The sequence below is a fragment of the Cuculus canorus genome, chromosome 6 (genome assembly GCF_017976375.1).
Source record: "Cuculus canorus isolate bCucCan1 chromosome 6, bCucCan1.pri, whole genome shotgun sequence".
NCBI lineage: Eukaryota > Metazoa > Chordata > Aves > Cuculiformes > Cuculidae > Cuculus > Cuculus canorus.
The window spans coordinates 1676185-1702401 of NC_071406.1; the positions used below are offsets into that span (position 1 = coordinate 1676185).

At 51.2% G+C, this 26217-nt stretch overlaps 1 protein-coding gene across 3 annotated transcripts in view; it reads left to right on the plus strand.

Moving 5' to 3' along the window:
- The first annotated feature begins 2806 nt into the window (after positions 1-2806).
- The window catches only part of CACNB4 (calcium voltage-gated channel auxiliary subunit beta 4), a 104673-nt gene continuing 81262 nt past the window's right edge, over positions 2807-26217 (plus strand). For all 3 annotated transcript variants that reach the window (XR_008450367.1, XM_054069849.1, XM_054069851.1), the window contains exons 1-2: positions 2807-2868; positions 2932-3015. Coding sequence is in view for 2 of the 3 variants with exons in the window: in XM_054069849.1 (XP_053925824.1) it covers positions 2860-2868; positions 2932-3015 (93 nt within the window). In the remaining variant the exon portion in view is untranslated. The remainder of the gene's footprint in view (positions 2869-2931; positions 3016-26217) is intronic.

Consider the following 26217-nt stretch of genomic DNA (forward strand, 5'->3'; position numbering starts at 1 on the left):
TTTGTTTAACAGACCCGGCTGAAGAGTCTTCTGTTGGCCATGAAGTAAAGTCCTTGCTGGACAGAAAAGGCAAAAGCTCCATGAGTTGCTGTTGGCAGCAGTGTCGATGCCAGACCTGCTCCCCTTCCCTCTGCCCTCCTGCTGCGTTCCTGGGAAGCCTGTCCTGGGCCAGCACCTGTGGGTGCAGCACAATGCCCTGGCTGATCGTGTTCCCAGGCTCTGGAAGAGACTCCTGCTTCAGGGATGGGCTGCGTTGCACCTTTGCCGCTGAGCTCTTCCAGCGGGGAACCGGGGCTTCATGGCCCAGAGGGCACAGAGGTGGGCGAGAGAGCACTGCTGCGTGTCTGCCGTGAACCGCCGGGCATTGTAGAAGCGTAGAATGCAGATCATCTCTGTGGCTTCCTCTGGACTTGCTCCAACAGCTCCATGTCCTTCTTGTGTTGGGGATTCCAGAGCTGGACACAGGCTCCAGGTGGGGTCTCACCAGAGTGGAGCCAAGGGGCAGAATCCCCTTCCTCACCTGCTGGTCCCACTGCTTTGGAATCCACCCAGGACATAGTTGGATTCTTCGGCTGCACTCACGTGTTGCCAGAGATTATCCAGGGGTTTCTAGCTCATCCAGACTAACAACACATCCTTGTGCTACCAAGACGCCTTCTGCTAATGCTGCAAATGGACACCCAAAACCATGTGGCGGGAGCCCGTTAATTTTTATTTGATGTAAATCACTGTGCTTTGTCCTTTATTTACAGCCCCTTGGAGTTAGGGACACTGTGAGGTGGGTTTGGGTCACGTCAGGCTGTGAATCCCTGTCTTGAAAGCCCAGCATTTACTGAATTCCTGGCAAGTCGTTGCTTGTCTTCCATTCCGAATCTCATCCCTGTCCACTGCTGCCCTTTTTTAAGGGAAACAGAGAGGGGTAAGTTTTCTGGGCGATGCCTTAGCCTGGGAAGTCAGTGACAGGCTCGGTTACACCCGGATTAAAAGGAAGAATCCTTCTGGCACCCATTTAATCATAAAACTGAGTTTACAAATAATCTCATTAGCCTTTGTGACCCACATTCGGCTTCGACAAAGAAACCAGGCTGCCTCCTTTCAGCCAAGGAATTGCCTGTGGAGAGGGGCTCTTGGTCAGGGAGGGCAGAGACAGGACGAGGGAACGGTTTTGAGCTGAAAGTGGTGAGACCGACATGGGATCTTGGGGAGAGATGTTTTGCTGTTCAGGTGGGGAGGCCCTGGCCCAGGGTGCCCAGAGCAGTGGGGGCTGCCCCATCCCTGGAGGGGTTCCAGGCCAGGTTGGATGGGGCTTGGAGCCCCTGAGCCAGTGGGAGGTGTCCCTGCCCATGGCAGGGGTGGCACTGGATGGGCTTTGAGGTCCCTTCTAATCCAAACTGTTCCATGGTTCACTCCTGCAGTTTGTGCCCACAGCAAAAGGAAGGTTTGCTCTGCCACACCTTGGGCCCTCGTCGGAGGGTCCCGAGTGCTGGTGTGCAGAACTGGTGTAGAGCAAGACCAGTTCAAAGATGCAGCTGGTTTTCCTCTCTGACATTCTGGCCAGAGCTGTAACATTAAAGCACAGGAATGGGAAGCAGGAAACCCAGGTCCTGCTTCCAGCTCTGCCCCAGATTCCTCTTTAACTTCAAAGCAATCACTTAATCTGCTTTATCCTTGCTTTCCCTCCATCTCCTGAAGTTCTAGTGCTTTTCAGGACTGGTACGTGATGCCAATCAATGGGATCTGTACTTAAAAACACAGGACGGCGATGGTTTTTATGCCCTCATGGCTCAGTTTTGGGTTGAGGAGGTCAAAGCGGGCTCAGTGGCCGGTATTTGCCTGCAGCATCCGTGTCACAGCTCCAGTCTGCCGTGGTCTGTGTGGATCCCGCAAGCCAGGATGGGTGCTGAGCGTCACCCCTGCGCACGACCGACTGCGCTGCCGGAGTTGAGGTGTGGAAAAGGGGCTGTGCGTGTCCCAGGGTTCTTCCACGGGGATGTGGATGCACGTGTCCCAGTGCTCTTCCACGGGGAGGGGGACACTCGTGTCCTGGGACCACCTGGGAGGAGGGGGACACCCATGTCCTGGGGTTGGGAGAGGGAACATGTGTGTCCCAGGGCTCTTCCATGAGGAGGAGTGTGTGTCCTGGGGATGGGGACACGTGTGTCTTAGGGTTCTTCTGCAGGAGGGGGACACTTGTTCTGGGGTGGGGGACACGTGTGTCCCAGGGCTCATCCACGGGGAGGGGACACCCGTGTCCCGAGGAGGGGAAGGGATGAGGACACGTGTCCTGGGGCTCTTCCATGGGGAGGGGACACCCCTGTCCCACGGGTCATCAGTGGGGTGGGCTCTTCCATAAAGACGGGGGCGCGTGTGTTCATGGGCTCATCCATGGGGAGGGGACCCGTGTGTCCTGGGGCTCTTCCGTGGGATGGGGGACACCTCTCTCCCGAGGAGGGGATGAGGAGGAGGAGGACACGTGTGTCCCGGGGCTCTTCCATGAGGATGGGGACACCCGTGTCCCGGGGCTTATCCGTGCGGAGGGGGACGAGTGAGTCCTGGGGCTCATCCGTGGGGTGGGGAACATCCCTGTCCCCAAGAGGGGATGAGGTGAGGACACCCATGTCCCGGGGCTCTTCCATAGGGATGGGGACACGCGTGTCCCGGGGCGCATCTCTGGGGAGGAGATCCCCCGTGTCCCGGGGCTCCTCTATGGGGACATCCTCGTCCCGAGGAGGAGACGAGTGTGTCCCGGGGCGCCCCCGTGGGGAGGGGCCCCCGTGTTCCGGGGCGGGGCGGCGGCTCCGGGGCGGTTCCGGGCAGGCGCCGCCCTCGGCGCTGGGAGCGGTGCGGGCGCGGGGCTCGATGGCGGCGGTGGGTGCAGCGGGGCGGGGGGGGGTCCCGGGGCCGCCGCCCCGCTGATGTGTCCGTGTGCAGGTGGCGAGGGGCACGGCGACGCGGCGCAGCCGGCTGAAGCGCTCCGACGGCAGCACCACCTCCACCAGCTTCATCCTGCGGCAGGTGAGGGCGGCGCCGCGGGGCTCCTGCCGGAGGAGGACGCTCCGGACCCCTTCGGGCCGCGGGGTGCTCCGAGCGCTCCTTCGGGGGAGAGGATGCTCCGAACCCGCATTGAGATGGGGGGATGCTCTGAGCTCTCCTTCGGGGGAGAGGATGCTCCGAACTCTCATTGAAATGGGGGGATGCTCCGAGCTTTCGTTCGGGGGAGAGGATGCTCCGAGCTCTCCTTCGGAGGAGAGGATGCTCTGAACCCTTGTTCGCACGGGAGGGTGCCCCAAACCCACATTCAGATGGGGGGATGCCCTGAACCCTCGTTCAGGTGGGGTGTGCTCCGAGCTCTTGTTCGGGTTAGAGGATGCTCTGAACCCTCATTCAAATAAGAGGATGCTCTGAACTCTCGTTCAGATAAGACGATGCTCCCAAACCCTCATTCAGATAGGGGAACGCTCTAAACCCTCGTTCAGATAAGAGGATGCTCTGAACCCTTGTTCGGGTAAGAGGATGCCCTGAACCCTTATTCAGATAAGAGAATGCTCCTAAACCCTCATTCAGATGGGGGGAATGGTCTGAACTCTTGTTCAGATAAGAGGATGCTCCGAACGTGCATTCACATGGGAGGATGCTCCCAAACCCTCATTCAGATGGGGGGAATGCTCAGAACCCTTATTCGCATGGCAGGATGCTCCCAAACCCCCATTCGGGTGGGAGGATGCTGTAAACCCTCATTTGGATGGGAGTTTGGGACGAGGGCAGAGCTGGGATTGGAGCTTTAAACCCAGAGGGCTTTGGAATGAGGAGTGGCACCTGAAAATTCCTATGTTTTATTGTGATAATCCTATGTTTTATTGTGATAAGCGCGTGTGTGGGGTCTGCGCTGGGCTCCCCAGCTGTGATTTGTACCTTCCAGTTATTTGCTGTCACGGCAAAGGGAAGAAATGCACTTTTAAAGAATGGGGGATGCTGCCCAACCCCTGGGGAGGGCAGAGCTGGGACTGGAGCCTTAAACCCAGAGAGCGACAGAATGAGGAGCAGAGCCTGAAAATTCCTATGTTTCATTGTGATAAATGCATGTGTGGGGTCTGCCCTGGGCTCCCCACCACCATTTGTACCTTCCCCTTATTCTCTGTCATGGAAAAGGGAAGAAATGCACTTTTAAGGAATAGGAATGGAGGTTTGAGGGATCTTCTGACTCAGAAAAAACGATGGTAAAGGTGTCAAGAGCGTCAGCATCTCAGTTTGGGGCTCGTCGGTGCTAATTGTGCAGCATCCCTGGTTCCCCTGGTGCCGCAGGAGCAGGGCGAGCGATCCAGATGGAAACTCCTGCAGGCAGTTACCCTCTCCTCTTCTGTTTCCAGCCTGTGTTCTCCCTGCCGGTTGTCCCTTGGTAGAATAAAGACTGGCAGCCCGAGTCTCACTGAAGCATCGCTTTCCTTTCTCTTAGAGCAGATATTAATTTGCTTTAACAGCGGAGGATGTAGAACATTCCTTGGAGCAGGAGCCCGGATCGCCCTGATTCCTCAGCAACTGTAGCAGAAATTTATGGCAGCGCCAGGGAAGCGGATCTGAGTCCTTGGCCGGTTCAGGGACACTTGTCATGCATGGAAACGTCCTTTGCTCAGGACGTGGAAATTGTGAGGTCGGTCTGGCAGAGAAAGAGATTGAAATCACTCAGGGAAATTTGGGTTTGCGTTGCGGTGTCTCCTGGTCTCCGCTCCAGCTTGGAGTGGGACAGCAGTGGTGCTGGGCTGGCCGTCCCCCTTTCCAGAACTGGTAGAACAAGATGTGAGCCCCAGGAAGAATTTGATGTTTAATGGGGTCTCAGCCCTGCGAGTCAAAGCTGGAACAAGGGTAAATGAATACGAGGGTTGTTTTAGCCAGGGTCAGTCTGCTACGCCGGTGAGGAGGTGTTGCAGGCAGTTTCTGGTCCTTCTCGGAGACGTCCTGGAGAACCTCTCAGCTTGTTGGAAATGTCTTCCCCAGTGGAGGGTTTGTGCCGTGCTCCCATGGAAGCTGAGAGCTCGTGACTTAGGCAAGCGGAGGGTAATCGGTGTCACCTGGAGCACTCGGTGTCTGAAGGAGCGAAGGTGCCGTATGGGGGGTTGACAGCCTGGCACGTGGAGGCATTCCCACCAGCAAACACCCTCCGCGTGGGCAGAATGCCCTGGAGAGTGTCCTGTCTTGGGGCCTGGTGTGCTCTGCAAGCGCAGCGTGCTTCGATGCCTCTGTCTGTTGTCTTTTTGGGGAAGATCCTAGAATCACAGAACCATTAAGGTTGGAAAAGCCCTCTCAGCTCATCCAGTCCAACCGTCAGCCCGACCCCACCGTGCCTGCCGAACCATGTTCCAAAGAGACACGTCTACACTGCTCCAGTGGCTCCAGGGCACTTGTGTCCTGGGATGACCCGGGCGCAGGAGATGCCCAGGCTGCTGGACGGGCACCTCCGTCCCCAGAGCACAGCTGAGGCTGCGAGTAAACCCGCGCTGAAGCCGTTAAGGGCAGGATCTGAGCAAGGAAGGGGTGTACACGATCGCTCCTCGTACGTGGCAGGTGCCGCTCGATTATATTTAAGAACCCTCTTGAGGAACGGGAGTCAATTATAAGACCATAAGTAGGTCAGCTGAAAACATCTGCTTATAGTTCTGCAAATTGCTGTAAGAATAATGCAGTGTTGTGGGTTTTTTGTGGAAGATTTTACGTTTTTACTACTTATTTTGACAGGGTGTGACTTGTGAGTGTAGACAGTTTATCCTTTTTCTTTGATTTCTGGTAGCACCAGTCTTATGGCTTGTGATTATTAACAGAATCTGTGTCACTGAGAAAAGTTAAGTGACCTGGGAAGAACAACAGCGGTCACCCAAAAGCTGTGGTAGAGCATCCCGAGAAAGCGCCGCGGTGCTGCTCTGTGGTGCGGGTGGGCCCGGGTGGGGCTGCAGCTATCCCAGGGCTCCCTCCCCTCATTTAAAAGAGGATTTTGTGCCGTGAACTCCTGTGAGGTGGTCTGTTGGAGAGGTACCGAGAAGCTCTGCTTCTCAAGGTGTGACTGGAATTGCAGTCGGGTGCTGGTTTGGGGCCCAACAGGGCTGTTCCTTCCTGCTCACACACCGGTTTGCCTCACTGTGCGACGTTACTGTGACTTAGAGTCGTAGAATAGAATCATCAAGGTTGAAGAAGGCCTCTGAGATCATCCAGTCCAACCACCAGCCCTGCTAACCCATGTCTCGGAGTGCCACAACCATCCAGTTTTTGAACCCCTCCAGGGATGGGGACTCCCCTCCTGCCCTGGGCAATCTCTGGGCTTCACCACTCTGTCAGTAAAGACATTTTCCCTAATTTCCAATCTAAACCTCCCATGGTGCAGCTTGAGGCCATTTCCTCTTGTCCTATCCGTTGTTCCTTTGGAGCAGAGCTCAGCACCCACCTCCCCACAATCTCCTCTCCAGGAGCTGCAGAGAGCGATGAGGTCTCCCCTCACCTCCTTTTCTCCAGACTGAACAGCCTCAGGGCCCTCAGCCGCTCCCAGAACCCCTGTTGTTCTCCAGCCCCTTCCCAGCTCCATTCCCTTCTCTGGACACTCTCCAGCCCCTCGATGTCCTTCTTGTTACTTACATGCTTGGAGTGAAATACAGAGTTTTCTTTTTGCTGTCAGCAGTGCTTTGTAATAAACAGATAAATCTCCCTGAAGCACTTGTAGCGATGGGTGGGAATCCTTCCCAGGTTCTGCCAGGGTCGTCAAGCTCAGCCACCTCCCGTGCCTGTTCGGTGCAGGCACATTCAGCTTTACCTAGAATTATATTTAGCTTTGCTGTTTATTTCTGGCAGGTTTTTGCAGCTTACGCTTCGGGCGAGCTGAACATGGAGTCGGTTTTCTTTCAAGGCACAGTTACACCTGGTGTGGCAACTCTGCCGCGCTTGTGCTTCCCTCTTGTGAAGAGTGGTTTTCCTGTGTAATATTGAGTAGAAAATTAAACCAGCATTTTCCGTTACCAAATCAGCTCTGAAGCTGTAACTTTTACATAGGTTAATGATGCTCTGACCAGAGGAAAAGCAAAAAGCCTTCAGTTTCGCTGCCTTCTTTTCCGATGAGTTTGTGTGCATGTGAGTTTGTGTGCAAGTGACAGAGGACAGGACAAGAGGGAATGGCCTGAAGCTCTGCCAGGAGAGGTTCAGGATGGATATCAGAAGGAAATTCTACACAGAAAGAGTCATTGGGCACTGGAACAGCTGCCCAGGGAGGGGAGGAGTCCCCTTCCCTGGAGGTGTTTAAGGAACGGGTGGATGAAGTGCTGAGGGACATGGTTTAGGGAGTGTTAGGAATGGTTGGACTCGATGATCCAGTGGGTCCGTTCCAACCTGGTGATTCTCTGATTCTCTGATGGGCGTGTGGTGTCCTTCCCGCAGCAACAAGCAGTGTGGGCTCTACCCAGATCTCAGCATCGACATTCAGAGATCTTCTTGTTCACTCAAGAAAAAAAAGCTGTAGGTCAGAAGCTTTCAGGGTGACTGAGCTCTGTTTGTCATTCATAGCCTGCAAACGTTTCCCTTGGCGCAGGGGACGTGTGGTGGCCCGGTCCCTGCCCCAGGTGTGCCTTGGCGGATGCAACGTAGGCACAGTCGCCCATCGGCTTTGGCCAATGTTTGCTTAGTTACGTACATGGATGTTTTCAAGAGCAACGCATGGCCTGGAGTAGAGGGTAGAGTTTAGTAGTTGATGTTTTCTGCTGAAAGTCCTGTAAAGTCATGATCCGAGCTATGAGGAATCAACATTTGGTCTCTGCTCATCAGCGATGTCTGTAGGCAGCTGCAGTGACTGTTTCTTTACAAACTTCTTAATGTGTGTATTCAATTCTGCATTCTTTTTTGTCTCATAATTATCACAGTCTTAAAACTGTTACAGTGTGTTCAGGGATGGAGCTGGGAAGGGGCTGGAGAACAAGGATTCTGGGAGCGGCTGAGGGCCCTGGGGCTGTTCAGTCTGGAGAAGAGGAGGTGAGACCTCATCACTCTCTGCAGATCTTGGAAAGGAGGTTGCAGTGAGGTGGGTGCTGGGCTCTGCTCTCAAGGAATAAATGGTAGGATGAGAGAGAATGGCCTCAAGTTGTGCCAGGGGGATTTAGATTGGATATTGGGAAAAATTTCTCATGGAAAGGGTTGTCAAGCCCTGGTAAGGGCTGCCCAGGGCAGTGGTGGAGTCTCCATCCCTGGAGGGATTTAAAAGCCATGTGGATGTGGTGCTCAGGGAGAGGGTTCAGTGGTGGAGTTGGCAGTGCTGGGTTAAGGGATGGACTTGATGATGTTAAAGATCTTCTGCAACCCAAATGTCTCTGTGATTCTGTGAGATCCCTCAGGATGAAAGGAGACCCCTGGTGATGCTCTTGAGATTTTGGTCTCCTATAACACAAATTTTCTGGTACGCAGGAGGTGGATGATGCTGAGTAGTGTGGTCCGTTCCAAACTAGGTGTGCCATGAACCAGGCATTTCTCAAAATCAGATGCTGATTGGACTGATAAAATCCATCTCTGCAAAGGAGCAGATGAGGATTTCAGTAATTTGCCAGGATGAGCTCAATTCTACGATGAGTCATTAATTTCTAAAATATAACTTACTGTCATAGAATATGATTATTCCTTAGACACCAGCCTGGATCGTTATTTTTCTCTGTACAGCATTTAGAAACTATTGAAGCATTTGACAGGTGAATAAAAGATTCAGCCCTTTCTCCAGAGAACATCAGCCTTCTCTGCACACAGAGCGACATCGTTTTAACTCACCTTTCTTCTCCGACTGATGGAGTTTGCTCCTGCAACAGCTCCATCTTTCAAGTTAAACCGTGCTTAAGCACCAGTTGCCAGTTTACCAGTTTTCTAAATCTCCATATTTAGGTTAAATCGATAAGGTAAAGTAAGACGTGCTTGAAATGCCATCGCTGTCCCTGGAGCGCCCCGGCAGCCGTTTGACTTCGAGGCTGGTTTGCAGTGTTCTGCTGCACGTGGCACCTGGAGGAGGTTTGCAAAAGGTCCTACAAGCTTTGGGTGAAATCAGTGTTTTCCATTGATGTCACTGAGCCTGAATTTTGTTTCCAAATTAGAGGTGATTCCTGAGGACAGCCAGGTTGGATGGGCCTTGGGCAGCCTGATCCGGGGGGGTGTCCTGCCCATCACAGGGGGTTGGAACTGGATGGTCTTTAAGGTCCCTTCCAATGCAAACCATTCTATGATTTTAGAGGGCAGAGATGAGGCCTTTCCCTGTGGCCACATAGGCTCTGTGCTGCTCAGAATCACAGGATCATCAAGGTTGGAAAAGACTTCTAACATCCAGTCCAACCATCAGCCCAACTGACTAAACTATGTCCCAAAGTGCCACAGCCACACAGTTTTTGAACCCCTCCACGGACGAGGACTTCCAGTACCCTGGGCAGCCTCTGCCAGGGCTTCTCCACTCTGTCAGTAAAGAGTGTTTTCCTAATTTCCAATCTAACCCTTCCCTGGCACAACTTGAGGCCATTCCCTCTTTTCCTGTCACTTGTTCCTTGGGAGCAGAGCTCAGCACCCACCTCCCCACAACCTCCTTTCCAGGAGCTGCAGAGAGCGATGAGGTCTCCCCTCAGCCTCCTCTTCTCCAGACCATGATGGGCTTCTCGAGGCTGAAAGAACAGCAGAAGGAAACTTCAATGGATTTTTTTTGTTACAAACCAAAGGGTAGTATAGCTGTCTGCTCTCCTCAACCCTGCCATCGCTTCATCTGGCCGAGAGGAAGCCAGCAGACTCCCGCGAGTTGGGTTTTTGATCTGGCAAGCGAGTGTAGCCGAGTACCTCTGTGCCACCGGGAACCTGAATTGAACGTTTCTTAATTGAACTAATTGAATCTCAAATTATCTTCCTGCCTAGCGTTCTGTTGGAAAAAGGAAAAAGTTTTGTGTGTGTCTGTTTGCAAGCAAATAAGGATTGTGATTCCTTGAAAAACTCAATCCTGCAGTGGGAGCCTTCTCTGAAGGCTCAGGGTTTGCGTTCCGCGGCAGCTGCTGTCCTCGCTCTCCGCGAGCGCGGCCAGGGCAGCACGTGGAGCTGGAACACACTCCATCTCCACCCCTCAGTGCTCGTAGCGCTGTGTTCTCTGCCGGTGGGCACTCGCGTGCGAGGAGATCGTTGGGGCGTTGGGAGGTGACAGCTCACTAAATTACCGAGGTCCCTTCCCTCTGCTGGATGGAGTCACTGGCGTGGGGTCACGGAAGTCGGAGCCTTTGGAATTCTCACTTTAAAAATGTGATGTTCTGTTCTCCGGCAGATGTGCTGACAGGCTTATCGTCTCCATGGTAACAAGGTTTTGGTTTTAAAATAGCCTAAAGTCACGAAAGAGAAGTCAGATATTAATAGCAGAGGCAGCGTAGGTACGGAGAAAAAATAGGATTTGGCTGCTCCGCATCCAAAATCTCTTGTATTTGGGAGTTGTCTGTTTCTCTGTACACACCGTGGGCGTTTGTTTAAATGCGTATTTCTAGCGTGACCTCTAAAATTCACTCTCTTTATTCATGCAGTGTTAGCACAATCAAATATTTACCTGATTACAGCAACACTTGGAATACTACTATAATACCAAATGCACAATATTTGGTAGATAACCTTTAAAAAACAGCTTTACAGGCGTGCAGGGTGTGTGGCGCTGTGAATGCTTCTCCTGTCCCCCTTTCCTTAGTGGGGAGACTGAAGGCGAAAGTCTCACATGACCTGATAAACCCTGCGTTAGATCTGGGGACCAAACATCCTGGGTGGCTCCATCCCACATCCATCTTCCACCACCCCCTGACTCTCTCGCCGCTATTTCCCCCACCCTGATATTTTCCCTGTACGGGAACAGAATGTGTAAAACTGGGGCTGTGTGGTTGTGGTTCTCCACTGCCGAGTGCTCGGGCCGTTCCAGCAGCGTTGGGGAGCTGGAGCCTGCGTTTGCTGCCGTGCAGTTTCTATGGACACCGATGGTTTGTGTCAAACGCGATCTTGATGCGATTGTGCGGAATACGGAGGAGGCAGAGGTGGTTACACGGGACTCCAGACCTCGGTTCGCTAAAACACATTCTGTTACTTTGAAAAGAGTAAGGTTGAGACAGGAATAGCTTTTCTCTAAATTCCTGAGGTCTTGGGTGACCTACCGGGTTGGAAAATATAGCTTCCCTGCTCCTTTCTTTTTCAGGGTCCTCTGGGGAAAGCCTGACGTGGAGAATCTTCAATGTTCTGCTTTGAGAAATAATAAAGCAGGGCTCTAGCAAAGTGCAATTCGAATGGGAACTTCTGCAAGAGGCTCAGGAGAGCTGGGGAGGGGCTCTGGATCAGGGAGGGCAGGGAGAGGACAAGGGGGAACGGTTTTGAGCTGAAAGAGGGGAGATTGAGATGAGATCTTGGGGAGAAATGTTCTGCTGTGAGGGTGGTGATGCCCGGGGTGCCCAGAGCAGTGGGGGCTGCCCCATCCCTGGAGGGGTTCCAGGCCAGGTTGGATGGGGCTTGGAGCCCCTGAGCCAGTGGGAGGTGTCCCTGCCCGTGGCAGGGGTGGGACTGGATGGGCTTTGAGATCCCTTCCAACCCAAACCATTCCATGATTCTGTGATTCTTTTGTCACTTCTGATGTTAGAAATCTCTGTTGCAGACTGGTGTAATGAAAACAATCAGAGGATTGGTTTGATAACTGATGTCAGATAATTTGTCAGTTGAGAAAAGGTGTCCAAAATGTGTTCAGAGAGTCTGAGTAACAACGTCTCGCTTGTCTGTTGCATTAATTGTACTTGTAATTGGCCTTGTAATGAGGCCTCCAGCTGCTCTGGAGCAAGGTGGATGGGAAGAAGGCTTCCCAGCCTTCCCTGTCCCTCTCATCAAAACTGGAAGCTGTCTTGCAGAACGGGGAGGAAGGATGGAGATCCACCCTGCCCCAGTTCTCTGCTCTGTGAGTCATGCAGAAGAGTGATGAAGCTGGTGAAGGGGCTGGAGAACAAGTCTTACAAGGAGTAGCTGAGGGACCTGGGGCTGTTTAACCTGGAGAAGAGGAGGCTGAGGGGAGACCTTACTGCTCTCTACAAAAACCTAAAAAGAGGTCGTGGTGAGGTGGGTGTTGGTCTCTTCTCCCAAGCGACGGGTGACAGGACCAGAGGGGATGGCCTGAAGCTGCTCACTGAAAGCTTAGATTGGACATTAGGGAAAACTTCATCACAGAAAGGATTCTAAAGCACTGGCAGAGGCTGCCCAGGGGGGTGGTTGAGTCACTCCCCTGGAGGCATTTAAAAGGCAGGTAGATGAAGTGGTTAGGGATATGGCTTACTAGTGGTTAGACTTGATGATCTCAAAGGTCTTTTCCAACCTGGGGATTTATGAGCCATGCTGTGTACAGAGAGTGTGGCTTTGCCGTTGACTCAGTGCCCGTTCACACCTCGCATTCCTTGTAAAGGGTGCTGCCCCTGTGCAGCGCGCATCGGCATTCCCGTGGGTAACCTCTGGCTCGGGAGCGGTCCCACCCCAGCGCTGTGCTTTTGCCGTTTTGCAAAGCCGTTTTCATGTGTGGTTTGCGAGATCTGGGCTGCGGCGCGTTAAACGCTGTCAGGCACCGGGGTAAAAATACATCTCGGTAGTTACACTCCCGTCACATTCCCTCTTCCGAACAAACCCTCTGTGCGCTCTGCTTCCTTGACACTTCTTACGATGAGCATCACGGGGTTGGGGAAAACCTCTTTTTGTTCTAAATGGGAGATTTCATGTCCTTAAGTCGGAGTCACTTTGGAATACCAGATTCTGACGGCTTTGTGCAACTTGGGTCTGGGTTACGAGCTTTTCTTGCACAGAATAAGCAGTATTCTACCTGCAATCTTCATTTGGTTTGACTTCAATTCTGATTCTGCAGTCATTTGTATTTTTATGTCAGTCGTTCTCCGCGCTGGTGGTTTCAGTGCTTAACTGGCCTCTCTTTTCCCGGCCTATATAATGCATGATTTTTCCATTTATAAGTCTGGACAGCGGGAACTGTCCCTGTGCCTCAATATTTCTTTAGGGTAGCACGCTTAATGCATTCTGAAATCTGTTCCAAAATTTGATATCCAGAGTCAGACAATGTCATAAAACACTGCGGGTCAGAATTTTGAAAACACAGTTTGAAAACTCTTGTTTCTTTGAAAGTCAAGAAAATCCTTTCATTGGGATAACCGTGTAGCTTCTGCCCAGGGATACTTTTGAATATTTTACCTGTGAAAGGATTTCCAGTGTTTTATTCCCTCTCTGCTCTGGTGAGACCCCACCTGGAGCCCTGTGTCCAGTTTGGAACCCCAGCATGAGAAGGAGATGGAACTGTTGGAATGTGTGCAGAAGAGGCCACAGAGATGATCCGAGGGCTGGAGCTCCTCCTGTATGAGGACAGGCTGAGAGGGTTGGGGTTGTTCAGCCTGGAGAGGAGAAGGCTGTGGGGAGACCTCAGAGCAGCTTCCAGTGCTGAAAGGGGCTCCAGGAAAGCTGGGGAGGGGCTCTGGATCAGGGAGTGCAGGGAGAGGATGAGGGGAACGGCTTTGAGCTGCAAGAGGGGAGATTGAGATGAGATCTTAGGCAGAAATGTTTTGCTGTTCAGGTGGGGAGGCCCTGGCCCAGGGTGCCCAGAGCAGCGGGGGCTGCCCCATCCCTGGAGGGGTTCCAGGCCAGGTTGGATGGGGCTTGGAGCCCCTGATCCAGTGGGAGGTGTCCCTGCCCATGGCAGGGGTGGAACTGGATGGGCTTTGAGGTCCCTTCCAGCCCAAACCATTCCATGATTCTCTGGGGGGAAGAAGAAGCCATTCCCGTTAGGTCTGGCAGAAATGTTTCCTGCTGATGTGCTCCTTCTGAAGTGACTGTTTTGTGGGGCAATTGTCTTTCAGCTAAAGCTGTGGAGTTCCATGTTTTCTGGCAACACAGGGGATTCTCTTTGTGGTAGGATGCAACAGACAGGAGTCAGTTGCCTCAGCTCTGGTGTCTGGTCCCACGTTGGACGTCCCAGGCTCCTCTGGCAGAGAGCAACTGAGGACAGCATGCTGTGGCGGGTCGGAGGCAGGATCTGGGCATCTGTGGAACACCATCACCCTGCTGCAGCCCCATGGCATTTGCTGAGTGATGCCAGACAACCTTAGACACCTGAGTTTAAGCAGGAGAATGCCTTCCAGCACGTTATGGAGGAAAACCTGAATTAAGCTCCTCACTTGTGACTTCAGGAAGCCTTGATAACTGCAGGTTACGGGCCTCTTTCTGAAGAGAAAGATGGGTTACTTTATGATTTTCCAACCAAGTTATATCTATATTTGGCTTTTGCTTTCCCAGGTTGTTGTGGTGAGATGTATTCTTCCTACCTTATGGGTCCAGTTGGGCTTTGATCCATACAAGACCTTCTTGGTGGCAACACGCATGTCACATACATGTTCTACTCCAACTTCTGTGAAGCAGTTTTGGAGTGTTTTATGACAAAGGCACCTGCAAGTTCACGAGTGGATATTTTGTGTTGAGAATTAGCTGAGATGAAGTTCTGCAGAAATCGGGCTGCACGTTCTGCTAAAGTGTCCGAGTGTGTTATGGCCATTTTTGAGGTCATGCTTAGAAACGAAGGACATCCTATAAATATAATGCAGAAGCAGAGTGGTTATACTTAGAAATGGAGATCCCTTCCCCCTGCCTGCCTCAGTGAATCCAACAGGTCAGATACTCCCGAGCCCCAAATGGTGGTGGATTCTCCATGCCCAGACAGCAGCACAGCACTGGTTGTAGAAGCTGAGCCACAAAAAGGATGGTATCTTCTTAAATACAGAAGATGTGGAGGACTGAAAGGGTACCTGGTCCAAACAATTGTTACTGCAGCCTGGCCGCGCCTAGAGGGGCGTTCGTTCCTTGCGTCATCTCTTCTTAGCAATTGCAATTGATTTTCCCGTTAGGAGACATTTCATAAGCTGGTGGGGTTTCTTTTTTTCTTCTATTATGTGTGAGAGTGATAAAAATGACCTCGGCACTAGACATTTCTTACAGCTTAACGACCAGTTGGGGTTAATGTCCCGAGATATGTTAAACGTCTAGCCAGTCATTAATCTTCAAAGTGCCTGGTAGCAGTTATGGCTCAAATATTCATCCCCTGGTTTGGCTTTGATCATCTCAGACCATTAGGAGCATCTTTGCCTTCCTCTCCCCACTCCCTACATTGGGATCAAGGGAAGAAAAAGTTCATCCCACGGGATGATGATGCAAGTAGCTCTGCCGTGGTGGCTGTGGACACAGAAGATGTGTGACCCGGGGGTGTTGGATGGGAGAGCTCATGGTGGTGGTGCTGGTGGCAGCAGTAACAAAGCTTATCTTCGTGTTTCTGTGGACTGTGCTAGGAGGAGAGGGAATCCAGGACTGCTGAATGTGACCTATATCCGTAGAGAAGAAGGTCAGTTCAGAGACACAGAGAAATGAAGAATGAGATGGGGTTGAAAAGGTGTCGCGAAGGTGAAAGAAGAGGAGATGGGAGAGGCTGAATGCAGTTAGAGCATGGGTTGGGTGGTAGTAGGAAGGATGTTGGTGAGATGAAGGGAGAGTTGAGCAGGTTTGAAAGTGAGATTCCGGAGGTACAGGTAAATCATTAAATCATAGAGTGGTTTGGGTTGCAAAGAGACCTCAAAGCCCAATAGTTCCACCCCGTGCCATGGGCAGGGACACCTCCCACTGGCTCAGGGGCTCCAAGCCCCATCCAACCTGGCCTGGAACCCCTCCAGGGATGGGGCAGCCCCCACTGCTCTGGGCACCCTGGGCCAGAGCCTCCCCACCTGAACAGCAAAACATTTCTCCCTAAGATCTCATTTACATCTCTCCCTTTTCAGCTGAAAACCACCCCACTCACCCTGTCCCTGCACTCTCTGATCCAGAGCCCCACCCCAGTTTTCCTGGAGCCCCTTTCAGCCCTGGAAGCTGCTCTAAGGTCTCTTTGGATAAGCTTTTCAAGTTTCCATCACTGATTTTCATAGAGCATGGAATTTTTCTGTGATTACATAGGCTGGTTTTGTCATCCAGAGAGTGGTATGAAGAGCACCAAGCACACGGTGTCCCTGCTATGCACTGTTCTTCCTTCACCCTCATCTGTTTCTCTTCCCGTCCATTTCTAACGCGCTGTCCTCCTGTCAGTTGTGATGGCACAAATCTGTAACTGATGTCCCCAGCATGTGCCTTGGTGGAAGCTTTGTATTTCTTATTATTCCCTGTTGCCAAGCTTCTTGTTGAACAACCGGAACATGGTTAATTTTCTCTTCTCCCCATCTTTGCTTAGAGGAGAGACTCATGGACCCAACCGAGGCCGTGCTGCTCGTACTGCAAGTACATTTTGCACTCTGTTCAGTCAACTGGGTAATTGCTCATAGTGGAGCTTTTATTCTATGTATGCCAGTCGTGTGGGTTTTATTCTTGTTCGATGCAAAGGTGTTTTATTTATTCATTTAATGCACTTAAGGATTTTTCTGCTTTAGACCACGAACAATAATTGAGCACCTTACATCCCCCCATGACAAATCTCCTGATGTTTTAACGTTCTGTATAATCTTGTGCTTTGGGCCCTCTCGGAGACAAGTGCTGGTGATTTAGAGAGACTTCAGTTGTTAGCTGGGGTCTCTGAAGATGAAATGAGACCCCACCTGGAGCCCTGTGTCCAGTTCTGGAGTCCTCAGTACAGGGAGGACATGGAGCTGTTGGAGCGAGGCCAGAGGAGGCCACGGAGATGATCTGAGGACTGGAGCACCTCTGCTATGAGGAGAGGCTGAGAGAGTTGGGGTTGTTCAGCCTGGAGAGGAGAAGGCTGCAGAGAGACCTTAGAGCAGCTTCCAGTGCTGAAAGGGGCTCCAGGAAAGCTGGGGAGGGGCTCTGGATCAGGGAGTGCAGGGGTAGGACAAGGGGGAACGGTTTTGAGCTGAAAGAGGGGAGATTGAGATGAGATCTTAGGGAGAAATGTTATGCTGTTCAGGTGGGGAGGCCGTGGCCCAGGGTGCCCAGAGCAGTGGGGGCTGCCCCATCCCTGGAGGGGTTCCAGGCCAGGTTGGATGGGGCTCCATCCAGTGGGAGGTGTCCCTGCCCATGGCAGGGGTGGCACTGGATGGGCTTGGAGGTCCCTTCCAACCCAAACCATTCCATGATTCTATGAAATAACTGTGAAAACACATCACATAGCTGACCTCTCACCAGAAAATGGTACCTTTCCCAGTTCCCTGGACAACAGCTCTGTTAGACCAGCAACTGCTTCACCTGTAAATCATAGAATCATAGACTAGTTGGGGTTGGAAGTGACCTTAAAGATCACCTAGTTCCAACCCTGCCATGGGCAGGAACACCTCCCACTGGATCAGGCTGTCCAAGGCACATCCAGCCTGGCCTTGAACACCTCCAGGGATGGGGCAGCCACCACTTCCCTGGGCAACCTGTTCCAGTGCCTCACCACTCTTGTAGTAAAGACATTCCTCCTTATATCTAGCCTAAATCTGCCCCTCTCCACTTCATACCCGTTGCCCCTCGTCCTATCACTACAGGCCTTTGTAAACAACAAAATACTTCACTTTCCTTTTTGCAGAAGACTCCGCTGTCTCTGATGGTTAAATGAGAGGTTACCACTTACATGGAGGAAAAACAGAAGTGTGATGAATTACAAGCTGGTGTAATTTATGCAGAAGCAGTGTGGGGGATCTTGCAACCCACTCTTGTTCCACATAAATTATGCATGTACCTCCTTGGAAATAGCTACAGAGGGTGTTCGGATTTTTTTTGGCTAATGAATCATGCCCTGAATTTCTGCAGTACAGACATTGACTCAAATGTCTCCTTTTTGCCCCACCTTTATTTTTAGATCATCTGTAAACTTTTGCGGAAGGTGCAGTTCCGGATGTTTCTTTATTTTCCTTACAACAGACCTGTTCTTTGAAGACCCCGTTCTGAAAAGGGGCTCCTAAATTTACTACTTCTTCCAGAGCCCTCCCACGTGAGAGTTTACATCTTAAGCTTTGGAGATCTTTTAAGATATTCCTTGGTTCTTGTCGTAGGGGTGTATATGAATAGACGTGGGCTTGTGAAGATGCAGCCTGCTCTGTGCAGTCACCTCCCTGCACAACAGCTGCAGACTTTGGAGCTGTAGCCTTCAAGCCTAGGTCATGGGCAACGTAAAACCTTTGAACCTGAGCGCAGAGATAAAGAAAGTGCGAACAATTCATGAAGAAAACAAAGTGTGATGGTATCCACCATAAAATATCTGCTTGGTGGTACAGGTAAATAGAATTATTTGGCTGCAAGCTGGTGAAGGTTAGGGATGGTTAGAGGAACGGTGCGTATAGAATCATAGAATGGTTTGCGTTGGAAGGGACCTTAAAGTCCATCCAGTCCCACCCCTGCCATGGGCAGGGACACCTCCCACTGGCTCAGGGGCTCCAAGCCCCATCCAACCTGGCCTGGAACCCCTCCAGGGATGGGGCAGCCCCCACTGCTCTGGGCACCCTGGGCCAGGGCCTCCCCACCTGAACAGAAAAACATTTCTCCCCAAGATCTCATCTCTGTCTCCCCTATATATATATAAAGTCTCCCTTATGTATAGCCCTCGCCACTTAGCCATGAGTGATGACCAGGTGGTGGTGGGGTGGTCTTCTCCTCTACCTTGGGAGCAGTTGCAAAGCCGGAGCTCCCTCTGCAACACAGCAGCAGTGCCAGCGCCAACCAGCAAGAAGGGATTTTGGAAGAGCCTCAAGAAGAAAAGTGCTTTGAGGAGGACTTGGAAAGTGAAGGATTGTTGTTTGGAACAGGAGACTATGGAAGAGCTTTGGACCTAAAATCAACTTCCTGCAAGGCTACAGGACGTTATGGAAAGAAGAAGGCAAAGAGAAGTGTGATTTCCATTATAATACAGGAGTGGGTGGACCAGCGGAGGCAAGCCTGGGAGAGGGGGTGGCACCAGGCCTGGGCTGGAGATGGGAGCGAGCGAAGGCTGGAGTGCTGGGGAGCGTGGGGACAAATGTGGAAGACCATAATGGTTTTGTCATGGATGCGGAGAAAGGAATTCCAAGATGCTGGAGAGAAACTCAGTGTATTTTATCGTCATAGCTTGGGAAGCTGCCTAGGATATTTATAGTTGATCTCGTGTGCTTTCTTGAGGATTTTTATGTGCTTTCCCCCATTTTATGTCATTTTGAAGCACAATTGTCTTCTTTGGATGTGCCTTCAGCAAACAGTGATTGTGTGCTTGGGGCAAAATCTCTCTTGCATGTGTCCTGCTGGATCCAGTGGGGGTCTGCCGTGCTCAAAGTGAGCAGGATAGTGTGAGATGAGAACACAAGCAGATTTCCACCCTCTCTCATAAAACTCAAGTTTGCTGCCCCTGCACATCTGTGTTTGATAAATGAATGTGGGAATGGCACCAAAACCAATTTGGTTCCCAGCAGAAAGATGAAATGCGATTGGCCTGGGGGGATGATGTACGGCATCGGTTGGCTGTTCATATCTCAAAACTGATGTGGTTCAAAGAAGCAGCTTCCATGTAGTCTGCTCTTCTAGGCAGCACTGGGCCGACAAACCCTCCCCTTGATGATCTGCACGGACAAACCAGCGCTAGGTCGTGCAACGGACTTTAAAGGGCTCCATGTGGATGGAGAATGGACCATTTTACAAGGTGGTGAGAATAAGGTCCTGCACCTGGGTCAAGGCAGTGCCAAGCACAAACACAGGCTGGGCAGAGAGTGGATTGGGAGCAGCCCTGAGAAGGACTTGGGGGTGATGGGGGATGAGAAGCTCTACATGTGCCGGCAACGTGTGCTCACAGCCCAGAAACCAACCGTGTCCTGGGCTGCACCCAGAGCAGTGGGAGCAGCAGGGAGGGAGGGGATTCTGCCCCTCTGCTCCGCTCTGTGAGACCCACCTGGAGCCCTGTGTCCAGTTCTGGAGTCCTCAGCACAGGGAGGGCATGGAGCTGTTGGAGCAAGTCCAGAGGGCACAGAGATGATCTGAGGGCTGGAGCACCTCCTCTATGAGGGCAGAGTGAGAGAGTTGGGGTTGTTCAGCCTGGAGAGGAGAAGGCTGTGGGGAGACCTTAGAGCAGCTTCCAGTGCTGAAAGGGGCTCCAGGAAAGCTGGGGAGGGGCTCTGGATCAGAGAGTGCAGGGACAGGATGAGAGGAATGGATTTGAGCTGAAAGAGGGGAGATTGAGATGAGATCTTGGGGAGAAATGTTTTGCTGTTCAGGTGGGGAGGCCCTGGCCCAGGGTGCCCAGAGCAGTGGGGGCTGCCCCATCCCTGGAGGGGTTCCAGGCCAGGTTGGATGGGGCTTGGAGCCCCTGATCCAGTGGGAGGTGTCCCTGCCTGTGGCAGGGGTGGAATCAGGTGAGCTTTGAGTTCCCTTCCGACCCAAACCATTCCATAATTCTATGAATAACTCTCTTCTGGAGTTGCTCAGTGCTGTCTTTCAGGCAGGGAGCTAGCTCATCGCTGCAGGGTGTTGTGAAGGCGAAACCCCCTCAATATCAATCAAATTCAAAAGGGAGTGAACAAACCAGCAGGATCAAAATCTATCACAGGCTGTCAGGTTCTTGGCTATCGCTGCTGGCTCAGGGATGGAGCCACATCCCAGGCTCGCAGAGCACACAGTGGAGTGCTTCCCTCCTTCTCTGCCCTCCCTGGAAGGGCTCTGATGGGCACCAGTAGAAGCAGGGGACTGGGACAGGTATATCTTTGATCTGGGCTAAGGTGGATTTCTGACTCCATGCAAGAAAGCCATTTCTTGATAAACTCCCAGGGCCTCCTCACCCTCACAGCAAAACATTTCTCCTTAAGATCTCATCTCAATCTCCCCTCTTTTGGCTCAAAACCATTCCCCTTATCCTGTCTCTGCCCTCCCTGATCCAGAGCCCCTCCCCAGCTTTCCTGGAGCCCCTTTCAGCACTGGAAGCTGCTCTAAGGTCTCCCCACAGCCTTCTCCTCTCCAGACTGAACAACCCCAACTCTCTCAGCCTGTCCTCACAGCTGAGGTGCTCCAGCCCTCAGATCATCCCTGTGGTCTCCTCTGGACCCATTCCAACAGTTCCATTTCATTCTTCTGTTGGGGACTCCAGAACTGGACACAGGCTCCAGGTGAGGTTTCACCAGAGCGGAGCAGAGGGGCAGAATCCCCTCCTTCCCTGCTGGTCCTGCTGCTCCGGATGCAGCCCAGGACAGGGTTGACTCAAGGACTGTTTTATTTCCAGTGAAGTTACAGTTATTTCCATTATTTTGTTAATTCTCTTCAATTCGTCGATGATAACGACCCTCATCAGGCTTCCCTTAATATATTTTGAACATTCCTCCTGTTTGTGTAGTTACACCATGCTGCGTTACTCCTGGTCCTTGGAATGGTCTTGGAAAGAAAAAAAAAATCAATCTTTAATAATTTGGAGAGCTCTTTAGCCTGTTTTACTGCTATCTTTGGCTGGAAATGCTTTCCTGATTGCCTAAAAAGTAATAGATGTTGTTTCACTCCTTTCTGAGTTATTTATAGAAAGAAAAAAATGTATTTATGTGATGCATTGGACTCAATGATCCTTGTGGGTCCCTTCCAACTGAGGACATTCTATGATTCTATGAACATCATATGGCTTATGTCGAGGTACAAGACAGTGGTGTTTATTAAGTAGTCATTATTAAATAGTTGTATCTTTCCTGCCTTGCGGCTCTGTGGTTTTTTTCCTGTCTCATCGCTGTCTACAACTGCCTGAAAGGAGGTTGTAGAGAGGTGGGTGCTGGGCTCTTCTCCCAAGTGACAGGTGATAGGACAAGAGGGAATGGCCTTAAATTGCAATAGGGCAGGTTAGGACTGGACATCAGGAAAAAGTTCTTCATGGAAAGGGTTCTCAGGCCCTGGCAGAGGCTGCCCAGGGAGGTGGTGGAGTGCCCATCCCTGGAGGGGTTTAAAAGGTGGGTGGATGAGGTGCTCAGGGATCTGGTTTAGTAGCGGACAGGGATGGTTGGACTCATGATCTCAAAGGTCTTTTCCAACCTTGGGATTCTATGATTCTGTGCTCGCTTGGTCCCAGGTTTGGAGGGACACTGCTCCTGGCTGGGGCCGTGCTGGGTTTGCACCACGATAGCGAGGAGGGCGCGGCCACTCATGGGATGCCCAGCCATCACCACTTCACTTTCACGTGCAGCGTAGCCTTTTCCTGATCTAAAATATCCAAATTCAGGCCCTGGAAGGATGCTGATCCGACTGCTAATGAGCATTTAGAATGCATTGTATTAACTCACAGCATTAATTCTGCAGGGTTTTTGGAGTTCAGCTAAATATGGCTTTTAGAGTTGGATAAAATTACTGTACATGGAGTTTCAAGCCTTATTTTTTTTCTCTTTCAGTTCTATTATTGGAATACTTGCTTGCTGCTTTGTATTTTAATACAATCACAAACCAGAATGCGCTGTACAGATGGTTACTGGCTCCGGTATCCGTGCTTGGGACTATGCCCACTAATTAGTGCTGCTGTGCTCACCTACGTCTTGCTGCTTTGTAGGAGGAAAAACGCTAGCTTTTTGTACCTAAAAAGCAACTTCTCAAGGCTGAACCAACTTGCATTCCTATGGAAACAAACGCTGCGCAAAGGAAAATGAAGATTTAAAAAAACACCCTTGGAAATGTGTGGCCATCTGGAGGGGGAAGCTGAGCGCCGAGATGGCTGCGCGTTCACACCACAACGAAAACTGGGGGCACAGGTGCCGCCGCTCCTCGAAAAGTGGCTCTTGGGGGGCTTTGGCCCCTCCAGGGTCTGCTTTGGTGCACCTGTGCTATGGGTGGCATCGGGGACGGGTGAGATGGAAGGTAGTGATAGGACGAGAGGGAGTGGCTTAAAGTTGGAAGGGGGAAGATTGAGATTGGATTGGATTGGATTGGATTAGATTGGAATGGATTGGATTGGATTGGATTGAGATTGGATTGCATTAGATTAGATTGGATTAGATTAGATTGGATTGGATTAGATTGGATTGGATTAGGTTGGATTAGATTAGATTGGATTGGATTGGATTAGATTGGATTGAGATTGGATTGGATTAGATTAGATTGGATTGCATTAGATTGGATTAGATTAGATTGGATTGGATTAGGTTGGATTAGATTAGATTGGATTGGTTTAGATTGGATTAGATTGGATTGGATTGAGATTGGATTGGATTAGATTAGATTGGATTAGATTGGATTAGATTAGATTGGATTGGATTAGATTGGAATAGATTAGATTGGATTAGATTGGTTTGGATTAGATTGGATTGGATTGAGATTGGATTAGATTGGATTAGATTGGATTGGATTGGATTAGATTGGATTGAGATTGGATTGGATTAGATTAGATTGGATTGGATTAGATTGGAATAGATTAGATTGGTTTAGATTAGATTAGATTGGATTAGATTGGATTGGATTAGATTAGATTAGATTAGATTGAAATTTTTTATGATGAAGGGGGAGGCCCTGGCCCAGGGTGCCCAGAGCAGTGGGCGCTGCCCCATCCCTAGAGGGGTTCCAGGCCAGGTTGGATGGGGCTTGGGGCACCCTGGGCCAGGGCCTCCCCACCCTCACAGCAAAACATTTCTCCCTAAGATCTGACCTCCATCTCCCCTCTTCCAGCTGCAAACCATTCCCCTCATCCTCTCCCTGCCCTCCCTGATCCAGAGCCCCTCCCCAGCTTTCCTGGAGCCCCTTTCAGCACTGGAAGCTCCTCTAAGGTCTCCCCGGAGCCTTCTCTTCTCCAGGCTGAACACCCCCCACTCTCTCCGCCTGCCTTTGTCATCTGAGGTAAAGTCCCATCCAGACACGTCTCCCCCAGTGGTGCGCACAGGGCGGGGCGCGGGGGTCCCCCGGCCTCAGCGGGGGCTTCTTGGGCCAAACGCTGCAGTTCTGCGGAGGGCCACAGGGTGGGGCTGTTGCCTCGGGGCTCGCTGGGATGCTGCGGCCCCACGTTGGCAGCGCTGAGGCCGTTGTGCCTTCTTAGGAGTTTAAATCGAACCTCCAGCAAAGAGCCGGGCTGAGGCACAGACATCCACAGCCCACTGCAATTGGTTTCCAAGGAGATGATAATGATGTTTTTTGGGGAATAATTCGCAGTGCTGGATGTCTGGTAAAGTGCCGGGGTTGTCTCCCGGGAGAGGAGTTGTTTGGCGCTACGAGGAGTGCTGCATCCAGGGATTCCTGACCTTTCTGGCGCAGGTAAGAAGGATTCGAGTTCTCCCTCTCGCTCTAAGTTTACATTTGCAGGTGTTGAGCTCGCAGGATGCGCGAGACAATGTGAACGCTCAACAATCGCAAAGCATTTGTTGACTTCTTCAATGAAATATTGCCATCGAGCCACAGCCGGGGGATGGCCACCATGGTGTCTGCGCAGGAGGCACAGGACTCTGTGGCTGCGTGAGCTGAGCTCCCCAAAAAACCTAAATAAGGCAAAATCTCCGCCCCAACCGCTCCTTTATAGCCATGGGAGCGTTTCCACGTGGGAAGCACTCTGGCCGTGGCCCAGCCAGGCTCTAGCTCTCCCCAGGCAACTCCTCAGCTCTTGTAACTCCATACCAACACCACAGCCACCAGCTTTATCTTCTGCCACAGCCTCTTCCTTACGGATCTAACCGGGATTTTGCTTTCTTAGCAGCTCTCAATAAACGCATGCAAATGACTGATATGTGCAGTTATCTGCTGGTAGGACTAGGGTGGGTTTTTACCTTCCATGCGCACAGTCATAGAATCACAGAATGGTTTTGGTTGGAAAAAACCTTTCATATTGTCAAGTCCAACCATCGATCCAGCATTGCTAAGTCCACCACCCGACCACGTCCGCAGGTACAACATCTACACATCTTTTAAACCCCTCCAGGGATGGGGACTCCACTCTCTCCCTGCGCAGCCTCTGCCAGTGCCCGAGAATCCTTTCAGTAAAGAAATTCCTCCTGATTTCCAACCTGAATCTCCCCCGGTGTGTACAATGGTCCATAAGGTACCACTTCACAATGGTAACAACTTCAACTATTAAGGATTAATGTAATATAAGAAATAGAAATATAAGAATAAGAAGTATTTTTAATAAATCTTTGATGATGTGAACTGTAAGAGATGGTAACATCATTGATGGGAGGAAAACAGCTTTGGTGGTTTGGTTTTGAGGTTGGTTTTTTTTTCCCTTCTCACATCTGCACTCTCTGTTGTTTTCCTGTTCTTACTGGGCAAACCCACAGGTTGAAAACAAACAGACAAGAAGCACTCTGGTTAGCAGAGAGAGTTGGGGTTGTTGAACCTGGAGAAGAGAAGGCTCCATGGAGACCTTAGAGCAGCTTTCAGCGCTGAAAGGGGCTCCAGGAAAGCTGGGGAGGGGCTCTGTGTCAGGGAGGGCAGGGAGAAAATGAGGGGAATGGTTTTGAGCTGAAAGAGGGGAGATTGAGATGAGATCTTGGGGAGAACTGTTTTGCTGTTCAGGTGGGGAGGCCCTGGCCCAGGGTGCCCAGAGCAGTGGGGGCTGCCCCATCCCTGGAGGGGTTCCAGGCCAGGTTGGATGGGGCTTGGAGCCCCTGAGCCAGTGGGAGGTGTCCCTGCCCATGGCAGGGGTGGGACTGGATGGGCTTTGAGGGCCTTTCTAACACAGACCATTCCAGGATTCTATGAATAATCCTTGGGTTTGCACTCCTCCCTGTGCACATCCAAGCGTTTGGCTGTTGTTTCTCTATTTACACCACAAACAAGCAGCATGTTATTTTGACGGCGCTCATTGATTTCTTCTCGCCACCTCACAGCGCCTGCACGGAGCGCGTTGGTGCTGGGCTGACACAGTTTCATAACAATATTTGTCCTGAGAGTAAAGGATGGGAATTACAGCATACAATTCTCGAAGAAGAAAATTACATGCTATCAGACCACAAATATACACCTAATTTACCGTTAAACCTCTGCATTTGAAGCTCATAAAAGCGAGGGGCTGGAATGCAGTGCTTATTTTGCCCTGTTAGCATTGGGATAAACCGATGTGCTTGGATATGTAAACACCCAGCAGGCAGCGTGGTAGAGATTAGTGATGGATAGTGGCACTGGTGAAGTTTGGGGTGGTGTAAAATAAGAATAGATTGATTTAGTTATTTAAATTTAATTGTAAAAAAATAATTTGTAGAATCATGGAATGGTTTGGGTCGGAAGGGACCTCAAAACCCATCCAGTCCCACCCCTGCCACGGGCAGGGAC